Source organism: Pleuronectes platessa, chromosome 12, assembly GCF_947347685.1.
Source record: "Pleuronectes platessa chromosome 12, fPlePla1.1, whole genome shotgun sequence".
Classification (NCBI taxonomy): Eukaryota; Metazoa; Chordata; class Actinopteri; order Pleuronectiformes; family Pleuronectidae; genus Pleuronectes; species Pleuronectes platessa.
In genome coordinates, this window is record NC_070637.1 from 17846578 (window position 1) to 17870369 (window position 23792).

A 23792-nucleotide genomic window follows, 5' to 3' on the forward strand; every position below is an offset into this window, starting at 1 on the left:
CGCCCCCTCTAATCTGTCATTACTGGGTTCCTGTGTCTCCTCAGTCAGACTTGTAACGCGGCACAGAGCGAGCGAGGTCTCAGCTCGTGTCCCCTCCTGGCCGTCTGAACCCTGGAGATGCCCACCTCAAGACCAAGGTGTCCTGTGCCTCCTACGCTGCTCTGCTCTTGTTTCCATAGCGACGATAAATAGAGTACATGTTAATTCCTCCAGAAATAGAGGCCGAGGTCAGAGACTCTACTTTTTGGCCTCCACCCGGGTATTGTCTTGTTATGTAACAGACCTAAAGGTGCAGTGCATTAAGAGCTAAAAAACTCTGCAGCTGTCGGGTCATCACAAATACGACAAAAGGCTGTTTTTGAAAGTGAAAATGAATTAGTGTTAAAGTAATTGCTCAAAACAACAAATAAAGAAAACTAGAACTGACGCTTCAAGCACAAAGCAATGAGACACATTTGCATAGCTGGTATATTCATTTATTCATGCACAACAATTCTAATTGTCTTACTTGGCTTTGGCGTCAGCATCCTCCAGACCTTTACTGGACACGTCCTCCAAACCTCCGATCAGGTGCTTGAATGAACTGCAACAAAGACGGCAAAAGGTTGAAAAGGCACACAATAACAAAAACTGTTTGAAAACCATTAAGTTCACAAATCGGCAATCCAACCAGCTCTGATCTAAAGTACACACAATGAACCAAGGGGCTTATGGTTAGAGGGAATTTAGCCGTTTGTAAACTGCAGGAGATCGAAGCTGCTGCAATACATGGCCAGACTGTCATAAAACCCACTGCCAGTTATTATTAAATATTCATCAGTCTGCTTTTAGAGACGAGCCTCTGAAAATCACTGAGAACAGGCGAGAAGACTGAGCTACCAAGAGGTGTAAAACAGGGACTGTGGGACATTTGGAGACCAATGTAATGTCGGCACATTAACATTTTTAATATATGAATTGTAGAACTGAAAAGACACAGTGTGAGTCACTGTGAAATAATCATTGGTAATATTTTCTTCTATAATTAAAGAAATGGTCCAACCCTATTTTTTTTAGGTCTTTGTGAGTAAAATGCCTGATACTAAATCAAACTACTCTGGTAATTGTCATTAACGTGACTGCAGTTTCTACGGAAGTTGAAGAAAGATCGTGCTGTGATGTTCTCTGCAGAATAACAAGCTACAGTTTCATGGGGAGATGTGCGACAAGGAAAAAAATCACATCTGTGCTGTGGCTCATTTCTCTCTCAAGTATGGCTGCCTATGCAAAAGGCTCCTGGAGCAACAACAATCCGAGGGGTTTCATGCATCAAGCTGTCGGCCACAAGATACATCTGGTGTTTCTTCCTGTTGAGAACGTAATGCCTGGGAGTTCGGGCGGTTTGCGAGCGGAGCTTTCTTTTAAATGTTCAGACTCCCAGCCGCTTGTTTTTGATTCCCCGTCTCCTCCCTGCTGTCTCTATCTCCTCCAGCAGAACTACCACAATTAGACTTATGCCACTTCTTGAGCTGTATTGTTTCCTTTTTACGGCATCACATACAAGAATTGGCATTCATAAAATCAACAAAAAAGGGATGGCATCTGCACCACGACCTGCCTTGCTGGGCGGGAGGCGCACAAAATGAACTAGTTTTGTGGGCTGTGACAGCATTAGATGCTCGCTGCCATGACAGGCACAATGGATGGCACTGGTAATCACCTGTGCTGGATGACTCACTCACTATCCCCACTGCTAATTCTGAGGATGGCCCATTTGTGCTTGCTGTGTTCCCTGAGGCCAGAGGGAGGCCCTGGGTAAGCTGATACCTCCTACCAACGCCTAGCTCGTCTGTTTCTATATTTTAACATAACGACTTCATGGTAGACACACAGATGCTGAAAGGCATTTAATCCTTAGAGAGTGTGACCTGATGTAAACTTCCTTGTGCAAACAAAAGACATGTCATAATGAAATAGTTGAAAAGAAATGTTTTTGCCACTAGCGGTAAACAGCAAATGTTTGTGCAGAGGTATCGTAAAGGGCATCGCAAGGCTGAGAAATGTGGTTATGCCCTTTTTAATATCTCCTCACAAACATCGATGGGAAAATATTTTTAGCATTAGTCATTCCTGCTCAAATCTGGCCTGAATCTTTCCTAAAATTGATTTTGGACAAGTCTCCTTCACGTCACTTAACAAAGCAAGTGTGATAAATGTATCTGTTTGTGTCTGGAAACATTTACATCAGCACATTGCTCCTTAAATGAGCAATTACCTCCATGGTTATCTGCTGTCTTTGATTTTAGATTTCAAAAGATCTAATTTGTCCTTTTTGGAAAGCACTTTGTAACGGCTGAAAGGTGCTATATAAATCAAGTTATTATTATTTGTTCAACAAACTGACTCAGATAAAGGCAATATCTTAAATTGATTTATGTTAGCAAACAAACTGCTGGTCATACCAGACTGCTTTTCACTTGAATTTAATTCAAACTTAGTATACTAACTGTGTGCCATGTTCACCCACTAAGGTCTAGACTGGTTCCAAGAAACATTCCTTGTCTGACAATTTGGAGCAAAGCAGTATTGGTGGTCTTGTTTTGCACGGCTGTTCATGGCAGACGGTCATTTTTTATTCGTTGAGTTTTGTCCTTTTGTGAGGATGAACTTTATTGATACTCACTCTCTATCGATGACTAGACAGGTGACTGCCTCTGCTGAAATGACGTTGGCCGTCCTGATGTCCTCCCTGTTGAGAAAAGATTTACAAACAATTATCATTAACTCACAACCTCATTCATTGTGACTTCTTTATCAGAGTTATTAAACTGGCAACAGGCAAAACAAACACTAATAAAAAACCATCAATCATGTCTTGTTAAGCTCAATTTACTTCATAAATAGCACTGGCACAGAATGAAAACATCTCGCTGACAGGCAACACACATCACTGCATGATTGGCATTACTCTTTATCATATTTGACATCGAGATCATCTTCTCCTGAAGATGATACCTCTTCGGAGGAGGAGTCGCCCCAATCACAAGAATCCTCCGAGTCTGTATCCCAAGTCTTCATCCTTTACTGTGAAAAATGTTCTGCTCTCACGAGTCCCACGGCGGTAAGCTCTAACTCTGAACCAGCCAACTGCCCAGGGCAGCCCTCCAACAAAAAGACACGTCTGTGGTACTTCAGTGTAAATCTCCAATTCAAGTGAAGAGTTATTTTCTCTAACAGGAAATAAAATATAACCAAAAAGAGCAGAGACTCTCCAGGGGATGCCCCATAAGTAGATTATTTCACAATCCCTCTTCTTAAAAGCGAGGACAAAAAAAGGATCATTCTCCGGATGAATTCACTATCTCGCTGGGTAGCAGATCAAGAGTGAAGACTCGGCTTTGCTCTCCAGGCTGAGAGGATTTAGATTCAGCTGGAGTGCTAACAGCTAACTGTGCTAACTAACAATCACAGGCTGTGTCTGATCTGAACTCATGTGTGTGGCAACCTATTTCAATGAGCTAAGGTGACAAATCCTCCTCATGCTATGTCGACTCCCTCTGCCCTCCCTCTTCCAAATACACACATGTGCGACCCCCCCTCCTCATCCACACACACACATACACACACACACACACAGATGCAAACACTATCTCTGCTGACCCCTGCGATTAAAGGCCACAGCTGGTGGTGGGGACAACACATTTTGGAAGGTGAGGACGACAGGGGAGAAGCGGGCAGAAGCAAGGGGGGGGGCAGCGTTTGTCAGGGGCACGGGATATTTTAACAGATCACTGTTGGAGTCCTCTGGATAGTGTAACACAGTGTTTAATTTACCTCAGGAAAAGCTCGTATGACTTGCATCAATGCACTTAACACAATACTCTGGCAAGCGCCGCTCCACCTGTTCTCCTGTTGGCCCACAGCAGCATTCAAAACCATTTACATATACAAAGTTACAGTATTATTTATAACTGGGTTAATGGGTGAAGAACAACAAACGTCCCCGTGTGGACGAACACGTTGTGCTACACCATTACTATTGAATGTGTTATAATTAATTTGGGGAGCAAGAGTCTTGATATGAGTGGCACTCATGAGTTCTCAATGGTTCGTCACACAAGTCTGTTGCATTGTGTAACTCGACTTGAGCCCCAGGTTTACATGAGTGATTTAATTCAGAGCAAATTAATGAGAGAGGAGAGGAGGGTAGAAAGGAGAGGAGATGAGAGGGAAGGAGAGGAGAGGAGAAGAGAAGAGAAGAGAAGAGAAGAGAAGAGAAGAGAAGAGAAGGGAAGAGAAGAGGAGAGAAGAGAAGAGAAGAGAAGAGAAGTGAAGAGAAGAGAAGAGATGAGAGGAAAGGAGAAGAGAAGAGAAGAGAAGAGAAGAGAAGAGAAGAGAAGAGAAGAGAAGAGATGAGATGAGAGGACAGGAGAAGAGAGACATTTATATGTTTCTTCTTAGTTTAGAGGTTTTAATAGATGTAAATCATAAAGCAAAGCATAAGAGATGCTCATAACACAAACGGTTTAAACAGAAGATTATTCTTATACTCAGAAGCTGAGTAGGGAGCCATCTTGCACTGTTGAGGGCTGTTGAGCCACATCACTTATAATGTGCCAGCTGTGAATTTACCAGTGACAATCTGCCAGCTGTGAGTCACTTCTCAAAAGCTATCGCCCCTCGATTCTTCATATTTAGCTTCCTCTCTAACTTGCACTGGCTTATTGTCAATTAATGTCGTTATGTGTCCAGTCTCAGTATAAATGATTGAATGTTGAGTAATTATTATTCAATAATTTCAAGGTCGAGGATTTAAACAACTTTAAATAACTTTTAATCAAATTTTAACATGGTGTTTTAACACATGGATAAGACACAGACACACACATCAGCTTTCTCATTTGTGATTACGAGCTATGCCTTCAATGACACCCACAATATGTTACATGACTTGATTTGTCTCGTAAAGGAAGTCCACAGTGTTTATGACACTTACTAACCATGGTGACACAACAAAACAACACAACACTTCAGGCCATGCTGAAATAGTGATTACGTAAGCATGAATCATCCTGAAGAGACCTCAAGGGTTTCCTATTAGAGAGCAGCTCGTTACACCTGTCCCCTGCTGCTACGCCTTGCTGAAGAAAACAACTTAGAGGGCAATTAAGCTGAAACTAGCGGTGTTCTGTTTGAAACACAATCGCTATACAGTATCTGTCAGTGGGATTCACTTGCACACCGCTGAGCCCAAGTCATCCAGTGAGCCAAAGATGGCTCGGCACTTGTTAATTGTGGCGTAACAAGAAATGGATTGGAAACCCAGCCCACGTACGCACACACACACACGCACTCAGGCACTAATAGCAGCTGCATGTGGTGTCTGGAATGTCCTTTGGAGTTACACAGGAGTAAGCCTGTGGTGTTGATTTCCAGTAGATGGTCGAAATGACCCTGGTAATTAGACAGTGATCTGGTGTCCCAGGAAGGGGTTTATGAAAATAACGCATAGGCTTGTATGGGGCAGTAGCTATGTGGGAAGCCAAATCGGGGGGTCAGGACGAGGGCGAGAACAAGAGATTGCTGTGAAGTACGCATTGATTTGTGCTTTGGTATTAAAGTACGTAAGTAAGTGGCAGGGCCAGTGTTTGTGCAGCTTTTCCCCATTAACTACAAATTGTGCGATCTCTACACAACTGGAGAGTATGACCGCATTCAATTTCTACATGATTAAATGTATTTCTCTTCCAAGCAGCCACTGGCTTCTTATGAAAGCTAAGATTGCTTTAAAAGCAGTCGCCCATTGGTGCATTCATCAGCCTTCTTTTCAAGCTCAAACATTCAAGATTTAAGTGTTAGATCCTGAACAATATTTAACTCACAAGCGACGCTTTAAGAACATGGAAGGTGTGAAAAGGATAATGTGGAAAGGTTGTTCTAAAGGCTCAGGTGTCTGAGTTTACCACAAGTGTACGAAAGCACAAACTGTAAATCTGTGCTCCTCATGTATAGAATTTAGCAGGAATGTATTTAAAGGAACTCTAGCCCTTTTAGCGGGAAGAAACCACTGGCACAAGTAGACTCAGGGTGGGCGGCCATCTGCCTCAACAGGTTGTGAGAGGAGAAGCTCTTCTCCCTCTGTAAGTTCAACAGTATAAAAACCTATGGTAAGCTTTTAGAGGAATGTAAAAATATACAGAGGAAACCGGCAGGAACATGTAAAACACAGGCTGAGCTAAATGTTAATACTCACACAAACAATATTACTATAACTGCTGATGTTTAACAGGTGTAATATTTTTCATTGGCAGCACTGGTTGTTAGCACCGTCTCCCCACGGTATAACGGTTCTTCCTGTGTGGAGGCTATGTGTTTGGTTTCTCTCTGGTTTCCTCCCACAGTCTAAAGACATGCAGATGGGGGTGATTGTAATTTGGATACTCTTATAAATAAAATCGTTAGCATGAATGGATGTTTGACTCTGGACTGCGATATACGCTGGTGACCTTTCCAGCCTCGCGCCCAACGTCAGCTGGGATCGGCTCCAGCTTTGCCCGGGACCCAAATATTAAAAGCGATATAGACGATCAATGGTTGGATATATTCCATTTATCATGATTAGTGCTGCAGGAATGTTCGCTAATGATCACAAAGTACAACGGGCAGCAAATGTCATTTTTTAAGTACAGGGAAAATATATTATCCAGTGATGATGCCTGAAGAAAAATTGGAGGAGTGTTTATAAGTCATCCCAGGGTGCATGAATGTTTGTACCAAATGTCATGGAATTCTGACTTACAGTCGTTGAGATAATCCCCTCAGATGTTAAACTCGTATAGTGTCAACAGAATCATTATAGTACATCACCTGCAGTGTATGTATTCAATTTTAAGGCAATCCATCCAATAATTGATAAAATATAGTTTCATTTTGGACGAAAGTGGTGGGCATATGGCTAGAAAACTTTTTAATGTGTCCCTTACAGCCGTGTTGTAATATCATAAAAAGTAACTGTTGAAACAGGAGAAACCGATGCTGCTGTGTTAACTTTCCAGAGTCGTAAACCCTGTCACACAGAGGTAAGGAAAGGGACCTGTGGCAACTCGCCCACACAAACACAACCCTCGCAGTAATTTATCATGAGGGTTGTTGTTGCCATGAAGTTGGTCTGCCACTGACACCAATCACACTTCTGTCAGTGACATCCTACTTTCTTAACAATCTCTCAACTCCCTCGACTATAACACGCACACGCACACACAGACGCACACACACACGCACACACACGCACAAACACACACAGGCTACACTCAAGGGTGGAGGTTACGGCTCACTTTGTCTGTGCTAGTGATGGATGTACGCCTCAACAGACTTCACCAGGACAAAGGGACAATGACAAATATCGTTGCCGCATATCCAAACAACAGCCTTAAACTTAAAGTCCATCTTTCCGTGGAACATTGACCATCCAAGGAGATGAGACACAGTATTTACTGGAGATGTTCCACTGCCAGTTTCCCTTCCCGAAACGATTCCTGACTTAGAATGTCTGCCGATATCAAATACCGATCACATGCCAAACAAATTACCCATCCAACGTATTTTAACAGATCTATGCTACTACTAACCCTGTATGTAAGTGATGATGCTGTCATTGCTGTACGACTTGGCTCAGATTAAACCTCTTGAAAAACAAATACACACAGAAAATGAATGCTATATAACTGCTTTTGTCATTTCGTTTGACATTCATAACTGAAAAAGAAAACAATCTAAGAAGACAGAGCAAACAACAGTGAAGCCACCCCTCAAAACTGAAGACTTGCAAATGGTACTTGTCGCAGTTTTACTTTTGAACGATTGTTGACATTTTAGCTAGCTCTGGTGTACGCTACCGAAAATGAATTTTCTGCCTCCCTGTAAGCAGCAGTTTCCAGAGGCAGTACGGTTTTAGTGAAGAAGAAGTGATTTGAAAGAAATTTGCAGTTTTATCAGGGTGACAATAAACGCCCCGACCGTCATTGAGGCATATCCGATGCTGGTATCGGTATCGGATTATCTCTAGTATATAAACCTATAACCTGTTTTCTTCAGTTGCTTTAACGTATGCACAGATATCACAGACCAGCACCCGCACAAGCTCTAACAAACCATTATGTCTGGCAGCAGGACAGACTGTGATCTGTAAATATGTCGCTCTCTCAGATCAAAGCGCCTTCAGATGGACAGAGTAGCCTTTGAGTAGGGGGCTATTGAGTTTCATGAACAAGGACACACACAGTTAACTTCTAATTAGTAAGACGGCCCCTGCAGGAGAGCACTATGATCAAAAGCCCGGCCCGAAGATAGCCTGCATCTCAATGATTTTAAATCCGTGGGCCACGATGACCATCAAAGGTGTAGCTGAGCGGGCTTTTCTGGATCAAGACACTCCAAGACAAAAGATGTTACCGGACAATAGATTATAATAAAACCAAGCAGATGCTGCGGTGAGCGGAGCACTTTGTTTCAGTGGGATGGACAAAAGATATGCTTTTCTTGATTAAACAAAGCATGAGATACTGTCGAAGTCGCTTTGATGAGATTTTTTTTAAATGCACAATACTTGAAACCTGACTCAGTGAGGATATAGAGGCAAAGATGTGCCTTTAAATGTAGAGCTCATTCAGACTGGAATAGCCTGCCCAGCTCTCTCGGATGTACTGTATTGCTTCTTTAAATTACTTTGTGTCAGATCTTTTTACTTATTTTCAAAAGCCTTCCAACAATCTGCTCCTGGTTGTAACAAACAACCTGCTACTTTTATTTTGTCTTAAGATATTGGAACTTATTTTATATTTATTAGATAAAACTAGTCATCCGTGGGTGTGACTGGGTGTGAGAGAGCTTCTGTTTGAATACTGTATGAATTCCTGTGATTTATAATGTATATATATAAAGGCTTATATATATATATTAAAGGAGAGATACTTCAACATTTTTGCATTTCTAGAAAAATCAAATAGTCCAACACAAAAGTAGCACAGCTGCTGAATCCATTATTATTTACAGTACAGTAACCTCTGCCGTGCTCTCATTCATCACACAGCTCCGTTTTTTTTACATCTCATTCGAGTAAAAGTACAACATTACTATTTGGAACAACCTAGTGTCAGGAGCCCTTGTGCCTCACATGTCCTGCATGCATCTTAATGCTGTGTCTTCTTTTATATCCTATATTAATTAGCCTCAACATATGGAGTAGGTCCAACCATCTGTGCCATTCCAGCTGTCGACCGACTGAACTTCACATTTGGGTCAACAGTGCTCCTTTTGAAAATAAAACTGGTGGCCTACCATTAGTGCCCTTTGACAACACACAAGCTGTTATATATTTTTCACAGGATACTGCTTCTTTGTGTTTTGATGTGCTTACAATATGCCGTAGGTGATTATTTAAAGACCTTCAGCACTGGGAGCATTCGGTGACCACAAGATGGCGACATCTCCATTTATTTCCATGTTGACACCATTGGTTATGCACATGCATGTATTCAAAGTGCATGAGTGCATATGTTCCCTCCACAGCTAACTGACCCCTCGATGATACAAAACACTTCAGCCTATTTCTAGTTCTACCCTGCCTCTGTTTTAATAATACATTGTCCTTTGAGGCACATGCTCATGACAAGACAGGACAGACAACAGGGGGAATATATCACTCCAAGGCACTGGTCTCTGATGCCAGACACCATATGACATATTTTTATGAAACTGGAGAATTGTTAGAGAGAAAGCATTGATGGCACCGACTGCAGTTGTTTTTGAATCATTTGGTCCCAACAGTACACACAGCCTGGTTGGTTAAAACCTGGCTCGGTACATCATCAAGGCCAAAAAACATGTTCCTGGCACAGGCTTATGTTGTACAGCTGTTTGTAGATGATGGGGACTGTGCCTGCTTGCCTAACACACATTTATCTCTATAGCCATGAGCCTCTGTTGTCTGTAACAGCAACCGTCCTCCCATATTTCACACAAACGTATACAAATGATTGAATTTATTCATGGAAATTCATTATTTCAGTCAAGGGGAGCAGTGACTTGGCCCTGATAGCATTATACTAGCAAGAAAAACAAAAGAGTTAGAGAATCGTACAGATAATATTGTCTGAATAAAATCTGGAAGCTGGAAGCACTCTACTGTATACGTGTCAAACACAAAAGTCCACACACAAATGAATGAATTAATGACCTTTCTTCTCCATGGTTCCTTTTTGAGTGACATAGCCGTTTGCAAAATATAGCACAGCCGGGTTGTCAATCACGCACACACACTGTGATTATGAATAATCTCCACTTGAACGTAAACACCCTTTTTTCCTTTGATTTGGGCAAAAACAGAGTTTGGGGAAGAAGAGCTTGTTGAAGTAATTGCTTTTGCTCTGATTTCTTTCTGCAAAGAGTGTTAGCGGCAAAATACCTGCATGTTTGGATACTAGTGATGTTTATATAGTATCAGCTCGGAGTGCTATTTCATAACAAATAATTAAATATGACGGCTGAACCGTTTCTATTGACTCAGATCATAATTATCAAGCTTTCCTCAGAGAGTTATGTGTCAGATCTTTAATCTGTGTATGGAACAGCCACAGTGAATCATGCAGATAGTGTGATGTGTGCCCAGTTTTCAGTATTTCCAAACATTTAGCAACTTATCTCTCCTTTCAAGATGAGTGAGAGGTGGAAAAAAAGAGACAGATAAGAGCTGGAGGCTGATGGATGGCAAATTAAAAAGAATGCTGATGCATGTTAAGTTCAAAAGAGAGCATATTAGAGACAGGCTGTGAGTGAAAATGAGAAGAAGAGCAGCTGATAGTGACGGATATAGACACAGCAGAAGATTTGAATTGGAAGAGGCAGAGTTATTAGGGGACAGGTTTACCCTTGCAGAGCTTTCTCCCCAAACCAGTCGCCTTTTCCGAGGCTGCGCAGGTAGACAGGCTCTCCATTGGGCACATCTTCCCTCGTCACATTAACCTAGCGGAAGAATGGAAATGATTAGAGACCAGGAGTAGTGTGACAGGAAGGAGGATGGAACAAAGGAGTCATGTATATCAGTATGAAGAATTACGGGGAGCACAGAGGTGATACATTTCGTTAGAGATGGATAACATTTCATTACCCCTGACAAGGAGGTTTGTTTTTCACTCGCATTTGTTGGTTGGTTTCTTAGTAAGATTACACAAAAACCTCTGGACGGATTACCATGACATTTTGTGTAAAGACGCAGTATTAGGGGGTAGATATAACAAAGAATTGTTCACTTTCTTTAACATTGTGAGCTTTTGCATTTTTGTTTTTTCATTTTTATTGATTTCTCAGAGAGGAATTCAGGGATCTTGATAACACAATCAGGCATCATACTAATGAGTGGTGGCAATTTGGTGCAGATTTAGACAGATGTTTATAAGGTTGGTTTCAGGAGAATTGTGGGGCCTTGACGGAGGTATGCACTCCACTGAGTACCATTTACATATGATACCATAAATTGCCAAAGAAACATAAAATGGAAATGATTACTCAATATGACAGGTTAACTATTACAAGGGGGAGAGGTGCTTGTGTGACAGATACCTCATGCATAGGTAGTCTGTTACCAACAGCTGACTGCCGGGATATGGGAGGCACAGCTGACCACTTCATTAACCAGGTGACATGTGAGTGATAGCACTGTGCTGTGCTTTACAAATCCAAGTGATGGCACTTGAGGAGATGTTTAGAGGAAAGGATGAAGACGGCCGTTTTGCCTGATGAAGGATCTTGTTTTCATCCATTAGTCAGCTCCACGGCGTATCCAGCAGCAGCACACTGTAAGGCTGTCTACACCTGAGTGATGGCATAATTATTCATGATCCAGTATGTGGGAGTAGAAAAAAGCAAAGAGAGGAAATAGAGTGACGGTACGATTTTGTGCGTGTGTGTGTGTGTGTGTGTGTGTGTCTGTGTGTGTGTGTATGTGTGTGTGTGTGTGTCTGCCGTGACATGCCCAGATTTTGGTGGAATGTCCTCTAGACAAACCGTCTGCAGTCTATGTAGAGACAGAGTGTAACGCGAGGAAATGACCAAGCAGAAAGCAATGATAAGGTCAGGGGTGTACGTGCACGTGTTCATGTCTGTGCCCGTGTGCGAATGTGTGAGCATGTAGTTGTGCTGACTTTTGTTGGAGTGCCCTGCATCTGTTTGAGGTCAAAGGAGGGAAGAACAGGAAACATAATGTATCCTCATCCTTTACAATGACATCTGTCTCCTGGAAGCCTGCACTATTGGAAAACGCAGTGAGATTTGACACTCTCAAGCCATGTTTGAATGTTAATGTTTGTGGATTTGAGAGATTTTATGCCGGCTTGATAAATGTACAATTATGAGAACAAAGGCTAGCGGAGGGTGGGAAAGAAACATCAATAAGTGTGAAAGTAGAAACAGAAAATTGATTAGGGGGGAGAACATGACGAGCAGGAAGACTGGTGGCCATTGCAGTGTGCTGACAGTGTGAGTGCAAGAAAGCCCTCCCGTGGCGCTGCTGCTGGACAAGGACAGTGTGTCATCTGTGCTCAGTGTGTAAGTCAGAGTGGATGAGAGAAAGGTGAAATGAAAGTGACTCCACTCTCCTTCCCAGTACTCCCACTGTTGCCGCTGCCGCAAGACACGATGATGAAAGAGGCGGCTCCTTTCCTTTCCCCCTATCCCCGGATGATTAGTGACAGACAACTTCCTCCCGAAAAAATACCAGCATTTTGCTTCAAAAGGTACAGTAAGGTGTCGTCTGCCAGGTGTGGCACGACGACCCCGTTGTAGTGTCAGAGCTGATTATTTTGACGATAAGCTGGAGGAAGCGTTTCTCACCTTTCCCTTACTGATGATAAAGAAGGTGTCTCCTCGAGCCCCCTGCCTGATGATGTACTCTCCATCTTCGTAATGTGTCTGAGGAGAGGAGAGAAGAGAAGCGTTATTTAGGAATATGTGGGAGTCAGAAACGGGATATACTTGAGTTGAAGTAAATCCGCATTCGGTGCACTGAGATAAATCACAATTACATTTTTCTTTTCTGGTTAATACCAAAGACTGGCATGTAGTCCAGGTTATTTCTCAGCCTTCCACCCACTGCTTGTGTGGATTTGCTCTGCGACCTTCAATATGAATAAGCAAGTCAGGAATATTAATGAATAAATAAATGCTGCTGCTGTAACTCCTCTCTGAGAGTTAAAATGAATACAGGATATTCATCCATCACACCATTTTCTGTAACCAGTAATCCTGTTCCAGGGTTGTGGTTGCTGGAACATAACCCAGAATGCACTGAATGGGCTACAGTCTGGACTGGTCAAACACAAGGCTAACACACATAGATAGAAAAAAAAAACATGTTCACACTCAGAACACTGATGGACAAGGAATGTGTGAGCTCCCAGGTGAGATTCAGTTCAGGTGTGTGAAGCAATAGGTGATGTGTGACATAACTTAATTGGAAAAACCTCTCGCTGAAGTTTCTACAGCACAAAAAGAAAAAAAGCAATCACTGACGGACCTTGATAAGAGTCAGACTAACGTATCGGTTTTTTGGTTTTATATATATCATAACCTCTTAATCTGCAGGCCCTCAAGTATAGATGGAGGACAGGGCTCACTATTTCCTGATGCATCATCAGCGTATGTAAGGTTTTGGGTTAAGTTTTCGCCCCTGTCCATTTGTTTGTTAGCAGGCTAACGCAAAGACTGCAAGTTGGATTTCCGCGAAAGGATGGGACTTGGATCAAGAAAGAATCCATTCAATTTCGAGAAATAGGTGTTTTTTTTCTAAAAAATGTATCAATTTCCCAGGAGAAGATTGATGGATCTTGGTTAAAAATTTGTTGGCATGATTAAGGAACTGATGCAGCTGGACTGAATTTAAGTGGGGCAGTTGGGCCTTGGCCGAGGTATGTGCCCTATTGAGTGACATTATTCAGTTATATAATTTAGACCTTTTTCTTAAGACTGTCTTTAAGGAGAGTAAAGAATAGCTCGAGTTTACTAATCAAAAATCAATCACAGACCAAAGTGATCTATTATGGTAGAGGACAAAACAAAGGACAGCCCGATGGGTTTAATCATAACGTGACCCAGTATCAGAAAGCTACACATCCTTTACACATACAAATAAAAACCTGAACTGACGTGGAAACACTACAGAATTATTATAATTCTGTTTATAAAGAGGTTATTTATAGGGGTGAGAGTATGGGATTAAGAGATGTTACTCATTTTGGCCCCTTTCCCAACATCTCCTCAACCTACAACGCAAGCATATTAATCAGAGTATATTCACAAGCCTGTCCATGCAAAACATGTATTTTTAACAGGGTTAACAATACTATGATCCGTGTTTCTTCTCTCAGCTCACTGACACATCGTCCTTCAACCAAACCTACATCATTATGTCTCATTCATTTAATTACTAGCAAAGCCGTTTTTTTGCTTTTTAAATGGCTTCGGTTAAAGAGGACTTGATCACAGCGAGGTGAAGGACGTTTGATAAGAGAGTGGGTAATTTGTGTGTCATCTGTCATCACACAGGCTTGTATTTACATCCTTGATAGAAGCCCCAGGAAAAGGGACGAGCACTATTTCTCTTTGGAAATCTTTAATCTGTGAAACTACTTTTCATTTAGTTCCATTCCTCCCTGTCCCCTTTGATCACATCTCCTCCACTTTACACTTTCCAATTCAGCCTCTGACATGCGCTTTGCTGGGGTTGCCGATGCACCTTCTCCCAAACCTCTCCTCTCTTTGATGGAGTTGTCCGCCTCCATAATGGTTGTTATGTGTAACGCCATAGATTCTCTTTTCTTGGTTACCCTGCCCTTCAGTATCCCAGCCGATGCAGACTGCTGCTCAGAGCCACCTCTCTTGATTCATTATGGTCAAAGCTTTCCACACTGTGATGGTACTTTTAGTTTGGCCACGGTATACCCCACACTACAAATTATTACTTGTTATTGCCTGAGCTATAAATACATGTGCAGTAGATTTTGAAGCGGCACAATATCGACCGGTGTGTAAGTGACAAACAGCGGTTCTCTATTTCAAGTTAAACAAGGTACTGAGCTGTTACGTGACAATTATGAGCAGATTCTTTAATATGCTGTACCATGGTAACTTTCTTATTATAACAACGCCTGAGTGCGTTTGATTCCACCTTGTATTAAAGTATTTGAATCTATAAGACGGATCAACAGGCTAATTTATCCAATATTAAACACAGTATTCATAAGAATTCATAATGAGTTTACTGTAATACACACTGAGTGACTGATTATTTTATCTTATCATGATAACTGCTGTTATAACATTCGACTAAGAATAAGCTAATGTAGGTTATAGCCAGATGAAAGCTATACATTTATATTTATCACAAGTATTCATGATGTATCTACAGTAATACACACTGAATGACTGGGCGGCTGATTCTTTTATCTTACTATGATAATACTTCTGTTTTTTGTACGTTGTGGTTGTTAATATGATTATTTCATTGTGTTTTGCAGCACATGTGGATGTGATGCCAATTAAGCTTATTGAAACGGAAAATAAAAACAGATATTGACTGACTTACAAAATCATTGAATTATCCTGCAAAGTCACAGGGGATCAAAATGAAGGATTGTTTTATTTATATAAAAAACTAAACAGAGTGCATCTGGCTTTTCTCTGCAACATTGAGGAAGCGAAAAATCCGACTGGCCATGAACGCAACGATCACACACCTGCGCTAACTTTACTTCACATTTAATTTACATGTACTTTACTTTACTTTACTAGGACTGTTGTATCTCAGTAGAATAAATATTATCAAATACTAGTACCCAGTAGCAGTACTACAACTCGTCGTCCGTGTCTAGATGCCTCACGTCCGATGCTGTTGTTAGCAGGTGAGCCTGTGCTAGCTTGAAAACGTCCACTAACTACAGTGTTACCACGGTAGCATTTAGCCACCGTTAGCAACGATAACGCTGGCTAAATGCTAACACCTTTAAAAATGCTAAGTCGGTTTCATTAGCAAGCTAACACCATTATATTTCTATGAACACGAAATGTGTGTGAAGAGCTACGCAACTGAGGTAATATTGAGATTGGATGCTAACAAGATTAGGTTTTATATTATAAACATAATAAATCATCATTAAAAACCTGAAACTGACTTTTGTAGGTGATTTGACCTCCACAAAGAAGAGGCCTGGGCCTGGTCTGATGCCTGCAGCCCCACATTAGCACCAAGGGTTTGGAAGGTAAGGCTTATTCTGTGTTTGGCTTTTATGAAGAAATCAATGATAAGTGATGATTTGACCAATGTGTCCAGAAATGGAAACTCTTGATACAATGAAATGTAAAAAAAATAAAAATAAACTACAATGTAAGCCTGCAGTACATTTTGAACAAAGTGAAGGTTTAGGTAATGTGAAAAGGAATTAAATGTTTGGTTTTGTGGCTTCGTGTTCATGTCGCCTGGGTTGTGAGAGACATATTTGCTGCCTGAGGTGAAACGACTTCACGCAGGAAGTGCTGCTGTAGTTTGAGTGCTTGGGAATAATTGCAGGCTTGTGTTCTTGAGAGTTAATACAATCCGCGTACTGCATCCATTCCCTAACGCAATGTATTCATGTTCATATCAAATAACAGTGTATGATGTTAATTTAAAACTGTGTATTAATTTGCTATTTTCTACAGAGCACTCAACTAGAAAGTCCCACCCAAAACCAATGTAAGCATTAAGTCTAAAAAAATAACTTCAACAAGTTTGCATAATTAATGGTCTTATTTAACCTTTTAAGTGAAAGCCTCTGGACTTTTTGCTAATACTTTTTTTTTACACATATGAGTGTGATACTGAATAACTAATAAGTCGGCAGTTCGACATATTGAGAGCTTCAAAGTTGGGAGCGAACATCAAAAATGTAAATGAGAATATGTTTGCATAGCTAAATTATGCTGGAGACAACATCAAACGAAGTGGTCTGCTGATCGGTAAAAACATGAGATATTGAGACACATCTCGTAGTGCACACAGTCTGCAGTGTACCCCCCCCCCCCCCCCCCCCCAAACCATCATTTTGCCTATCTGGAGTGAAAAGAAAATACCAGTGATTGTACATGTCTTGCTCCATCCACAGCTGTCGCAGCCGTGCTGTAGTGTTTCATGTCTTTTGAGTGTATTTTTCCGTTTCCTGGCAGTCACTGGCTTGCCTCTGTTTACACAGGGAATGAAGATCGATTAGCAGCGGCTTGAGAGTGAGTTTTGTAATTCTTCATATCAGACACCGTGTCTGCATAAACCTTTGTTGAAATTATATTATTGTTATGAGCTAATGCGGTTCAGCTCTGATTTGATTGGAAACACACCTTTTTTAGAAAAGAGGCTTTTAAGTATCTGCATGAAAAGATGGAAAACAATGAGGCCCTGTCGCATATCAACCTGTTGATTATCCTGCTGCTGATTATTCAGTGGTCTGAATGAATACACACTACTCAGAGGTCAGATCACACCCATCTATGAACTTGCTGCTGGTCCCAATATTGTTTGAAAACTCTGGGGCTTTGTTGTGGTATGGACAGGCAGGAACTGAGATGTCTGATTGGTTCTTTTCAGTCATGACTTGTTTACCAGTGTTGCTAACACTTATTGTCAGTAACAGTTCCACCTCTTTGTTGGTAAAAGAAAGGAGAGCTGTAAAAAAATGTCACCATTGTTGTGTCTTGTTCATAGGATTTTCTATAACTAAGCAATTAACAGCTGAGTTAACAATCTGATCCATGTTTACACCAGCCCACACAAGGCATTACTTCTGATACAGAGCTAGAATGTGGAGATTGTAGCATGAATGTAGTCTATTTCTTTTTTCCAGGACCACCTTTTTGGTATAATAACCGATACCGACACACGCAAAAGGTGAAAATGATACCAGTTACTCATCAGCCTGAATGGCACAGTACAACAAATACAAAAATGGATTATGATGTGCCACAGCTTGCTTAGACAGCTTGAGCCTCTTTGGAAACTGAAATGGCTTCTGAAAGCTGTACAATGAATTCCTGAAGAGGTTGATGAATTTAGTTGCTTTTTGAAGGTGAACCATCGAGTTAAAAATCACCACACTGGGCACATAATTAGTTAGTTAGTTAGTGCCTGTAGCACCCCTGCTGGGGTATAGGCCGTCGACAAGGGACCTCCAGAGTTCACGGTCGCTGGCGTTCTTTTCTATCTGCGACCAGGTGCCTCCCAGTCTCTTTGTGTCTGCCTGAAGGTCCCGGCGCCAGGTGTTTTTAGGACGTCCTCTGCTTCTCTTTCCTTGAGGGTTCCAGGTCAGAGCCTGTCTGGTGGTGTTTGACTCTGGTTTGCGTAATGTGTGCCCGATCCATCTCCATCTTCTTCGTCCAATTTCGTCTGCTGCTGGGGGTTGTTTTGTTCTTGTCCACAGATCGTTGTTGCTGACCTTGTTTGGCCAGTAGATTTTCAGGATTCTTCTGAGACATTTGTTTATGAAGGTTTGCACTTTATTTATTGTGATCTTATTGATTCTCCATGTCTCTGCCCCATAGAGCAGGACGGATTTTACGTTGGAGTTAAAGATTCTGATTTTAGTCGTTTCCCGTATCTCTCTAGAGTTCCAGATGTTCTTGAGAAGTAGAAATGATGTCCTTGCCTTACCTATCCTAGCTTTTACATCTGCATCTGTACCACCCTGACTGCTGATGATACTCCCCAAGTAGGTGAAGGACTCTACCTCTTCTAACATGGTGTCACCAAGGGTGATCGGTTCCGTACTAGTTGTATTTATCCTTATGTTTTTAGTTTTTCCCTCATGGATGTTAAGTCCTACTTGTGAGGAAGTCTCTACGAGTGTATTGATCTTGTCTTGCATCTGGTGGTAGCTATGTGACAGTAGTGCCAGGTCATCTGCGAAATCTAAGTCATCCAGTTTGGTCCATAATGTCCATCGGATTCCGTTCTTCCTTTGTTCTGTTGTTGTTCTCATGATCCAGTCAATGGCTAGTAAAAACAGGAATGGGGATAGAAGACAACCCTGTCTGACCCCAGTCTTGATCTGGAACTGTTCCGTGAGCTGTCCATCATGTATCACTCTACAGGTCATTCCAGAATAGCTGTTTTCAATGATGTTCACTAGCTTAGTGGGCACTCCATGGTGTCTCAATAACTTCCATGCGGTCTCTCTATGTACACTGTCGAATGCCTTCTCGTAGTCGACAAAGTTGACATAGAGTGGGGAGTTCCACTCTAGTGACTGCTCTATGATAATGCGAAGAGTGGCAATCTGGTCGACACAGGACCTATTCTTTCTAAATCCTGCTTGCTCGTCTCTCAGTTGGTGGTCAACTGCATCCTTCATTCTGTCCAGGATGACTCTATTTAGCACTTTGCCTGGCACAGAGAGTAGGGTGATCCCTCTATAGTTGTTGCAGTTTCCCAGGTCTCCTTTCTTTGGGAGCTTGTTAATAAGGCCCTCTTTCCAGTCAGATGGTATCTCTTCTTCTTCCCAGATCCTTTTGAAGAGTGGATGCAGCAGGCTCACCGTGATACCAACGTCTGCCTTTAGGGCTTCTGCCGGGATGTTATCTGGCCCAGTTGCTTTCCCACTCTTCAGCTGCTGTAACGCTTTCCTGATCTCCTCTCTGCTGGGTATGTCACAGCTGATGGGGAGGTCGGTCTGTGCTGGTGGGATATCTGGTGGGTTTACTGGTGGGGGTCTATTTAGCAGTTCCTCAAAGTGTTCTGCCCATCTGTGTAGTTGTCCGTCCTTTGTTTTAATGCTGTTTCCCTCTTTATCCCTGACCGGTCTTTGTGGCCTGCTGTATTTGCCCGACAGCTTTCTGGTGGTGTCATACAACTGTTTCATGTTTCCATTTCTTGCTGCTTCCTCTGCTTCTTCGGCTAGGTTGTCGATGTATTTCCGCTTGTCCGCCTTAATGCTCCTCTTAACCATTCTGTTGATATTAGTATACTCTTCTTGTGCCTTTGCCTTGGATGCTCTTGTACGACTGTTTGTCACTAGTGCTTTCTTCTCTTTTCTTGTTTGGATTCTTTTTTGGGTTTCTGTAGATATCCACTCCTTTTGCTGGAATTTCCTGTAGCCAACCACTTCTTGGCATGTGGATATTAGTGCGTCTTTAATATGTTGCCACTGACTGTCGATGCTGTTTTCGTCTTCAAGTAGGTCCTGGAGAACGTCAAATTTGTTTGATAGTTTCAGTCTGAATTCCCCTTGTTTTTCTGCGTCCCTCAATAGGCTCACGTTGTATTTCTGTCTGTTAGCTGTTGTCTCCGTCTTGTTCTTCTTGAGCTTGAGTTTCAGTCTAGCAGTTAACAAATGATGGTCAGATGCTACATCTGCCCCCCTTTTAACTCTCACATCCTGTAGTGATCTTCTGAACTTCTTGCTTATGCAGATGTGATCTATTTGGTTCTCTGTTGTGTGGTCTGGTGATACCCATGTTGCTTTGTGTATCCTCTTATGTGGGAAGATGCTGCCTCCGATGACAAGCTTGTTCAGTGCGCAGATATCCATGAACTTCTCTCCGTTTTCGCTTGCTTCTCCAAGTCCATGTGTTCCCATCACCTCCTCATATCCGATGTTTACTTTTCCTACCTTTGCATTAAAGTCACCCATGAGGACGGTGGTATCTTTCTCTGGATATTTGTCCAGGATGTTCTGAAGCCTGTCGTAGAACTCCTCTTTTTCTTCTTCTTCACTGGGGTTCGTTGGTGCGTAGCATTGGATGACATTCATCTTTATCTTCTCCTTTGTTGTTCTGAACGATGCTGTGATGATCCTTGGTCCATGGGCCTCCCATTCTATCAGTGCTCTCTGTGCGGCTCTTGATAGCATGAGGGCTACCCCTTCTGTGTGTGGGGCATGGTCATCTTCATGGCCCGAGTAAATCAGCAGCTCTCCACTCATTAATCTTTTCTGGCCTGATTGTGTCCATCTTGCCTCACTGATGCCCATTAGTACAAGATTATAGTTTTTCATCTCTTGTGCTATTTGAAAGGTTTTCCCTGTTTGGTACATTGTTCTTACATTCCATGTTCCAATGGTAATGTTTTTCCTGGTTGAGAGAAGGATGGTCGGTCCTGTGGCTTCCAGGGGCTCCTGGCTTTCACCACACAACGTCATTTGTCTTCTAGCTGAAGAGCTACTCTCTCCCAGGGCCGTGTCCTCTCGTAGTTCTCTTGACGACGTTTCTGTAACTGCAAGTGTTTTACAGGGTGGGGTTGTTGGCCCCACGCCCAACCCCCAACCTGGAGGACCAGGTGCTGCTTTTCGTCCGGCCTCTACTCTAAAACCTGCCCGGCATGGTTGCACCTACGGGGGGTATGAATACCCGCCGGTATAGCCTTTAGAGTCACGGAGGCACGCAAGCCTCCCCACCACGGCAAGGTAGCAGCCACGGGGGGTAAAATGGATTATGATGTGCCACAGCTTGCTTAGACAGCTTGAGCCTCTTTGGAAACTGAAATGGCTTCTGAAAGCTGTACAATGAATTCCTGAAGAGGTTGATGAATTTAGTTGCTTTTTGAAGGTGAACCATCGAGTTAAAAATCACCACACTGGGCACATAATAACGTGCAACAATTGCTTGGAAACTCCCAACTGTGCACACTTTGTTCCGTTAATGGAATGTGGAAATAAATCGAGATGTACGGAGCAGGCTGCATATGTCACACACTTTGGAACGAAGCACTTACCTCCTCAAGGACATCAGCCAGCTTGCTCAGGATGTCTTCCTGCAAATCGTGGAATGTGGGGACGCTGCAGGAGAAAGAAAAGAAAGTGCTCTTTGTTAAATGATCACATCAGTGCATATATATTTAATACATCACTCATTTAGAATTCTGTGTCTGTCTGATAAAAAGCAGTGATGCTGCCAGCCTGCTTTGAAACTGTTGACCAGAATTTACCTTGGCTCTGTTGTGAAAAATATATATATATGTATAAAACTAAAAATGAATACTGTGTTGTGGGAGTATATGCATACATATTGTAGCATGAATTGGGCGATGTGCCTAGTTACACAGCTGGGATCAGATGCTGAGGTTGAATGCACCTGTATGAGGCTCTAGTGTTTGTTCCGTTTCTTACTGGCAGCCTCAATGAACAGTATCTGTCTGTTATCGAGCCTACTAAATAAAACTGGCTCTATGTTTATCAAGGAGGAGAGAAAAGAACCAGTGTTGGTGACCAAAGAGCTTATCTCCCCATATCATCTATATCTCCCTCTGTTTCTCCACCTCCCTCCCCCCTCATTTTCCATGCTTTATTACAGTAATCTGAACCATCTTGTCTCAGTCCCCAACCCAGGCCAGAGCCACTGTGCCTATCCTTGTGTTGTTGCCTCCTCAGAGATGTAGGCACCAGCTAACCAGCTTCGCAGTGAACACATGACCCTCGTCTACATGAAACATATGGAGTTTCAACCCTCAAGCAGTGAAGCACAAAACAAAAGCCTCTGTTGTAGTAAATTGCATTAAAGCTAATTAATAGTAGTACAGAGCCAATGGGGAATGTGCCGTTTCACTAATTTTCCCTTTTTCTCTTGACTTTAATCATTCCAGCCATGGCGCTGTGTGACTGTGAATAAAATGTAACGGTTTCTATGGTGTTCTTGCAAAGAACAAATGAAAAATGTGTGATGACTACTACTTTATTCAGGGGGTTTGTGTAGCACTCTCCAATGCCTTCCTTCAAGCTGTTAGGTTGATGGCTGCCTGTATTTATTCTATGCCTTTACAGCCAGACTTTTATTGAAAAGGGGCAGAGAGAAGAATAATGGCCAACCAACTTTAAAATTATCAATACACAGCAATACACACTCTATTCTCTTTATCAGTTAGACACTGCCCTTGAAGTTCCTTGTCAAGGAGAAATGTTGTAATTTAGAGTCCATGATAGAATGAGGAAAAATAAATCATTCTTCAGATCTTCACAAGTATTCTCACCTCCTGTATGTGATACAATGTGCGATTCCTCTGTCAATTTTTCATCAGTGTTCCTCCTCCACAACTTTTAACAGCAATTACAGTATATAATACCACAGCCCTTACAGAGTGGGTCGAGGTCTCACAGGGAAGAATGTGTGTTTTTGCACTTAAATTTTAGCTACTTTATCAGATCTACTTATGGGAAAGAAAACATTCATTAAGTAATCTACAAAGTGTGATTTAACAAACGCTGCTATAAATCTCTTTGTTCCCCCCTAGAGGCCCCTTTATAAACCAAACACACAGAGGGAGCCCAAACCAAGCAACACGTACATCTATTAAATATTTACTTATTTGTTGGACTGTTATGGAAGAGCTGCTGAGAAGAAAGAGCATCCTTTCAGTGTACGCTTATATACTCAGGATGGAGACTTGTTTTGTTAAAGCCATTAATCAAATAAAGCTTCAGAGTTAGACAGACAAGCCAGATCAACAATGCTTTTATCTGGTCTCAATTTATATTTTTGGTACCAAATGTCTAATAGTCCGGTGAAAGGATAATAGGTACAGCAAGTGCTCAGTTAGCTTTAATGAAACTGACCTGTAAATGCCAAGTGGATAAACTGTTCACAGTGCAGAAAATGTATTTCACTACAAAAGCAACAGCTTCTGTGATTATGCTCAAATTTGCATTTTTTGCCCACTTGCAATATCTTGTGCAATAATAATTGGCCCCTCTCAGTAGCAAAGGCAGAAGTAGCATGACATGGTTATACTGCTGTAAAAACTTTTTTCATTT

General features: G+C 42.0%; 1 protein-coding gene across 2 annotated transcripts in view; it reads right to left on the reverse strand.

Annotated features, from left to right (window-relative positions):
- The window catches only part of LOC128453617 (cGMP-dependent protein kinase 1), an 82226-nt gene that overhangs the window by 10294 nt on the left and 48140 nt on the right, over window positions 1-23792 (reverse strand). For both annotated transcript variants that reach the window (XM_053436613.1, XM_053436612.1), the window contains exons 5-9: window positions 21761-21824; window positions 12865-12942; window positions 10904-10998; window positions 2663-2728; window positions 509-583 (exon numbers count right to left, since the gene is read on the reverse strand). In XM_053436613.1, coding sequence (XP_053292588.1) covers window positions 509-583; window positions 2663-2728; window positions 10904-10998; window positions 12865-12942; window positions 21761-21824 — 378 coding nt within the window. The remainder of the gene's footprint in view (window positions 1-508; window positions 584-2662; window positions 2729-10903; window positions 10999-12864; window positions 12943-21760; window positions 21825-23792) is intronic.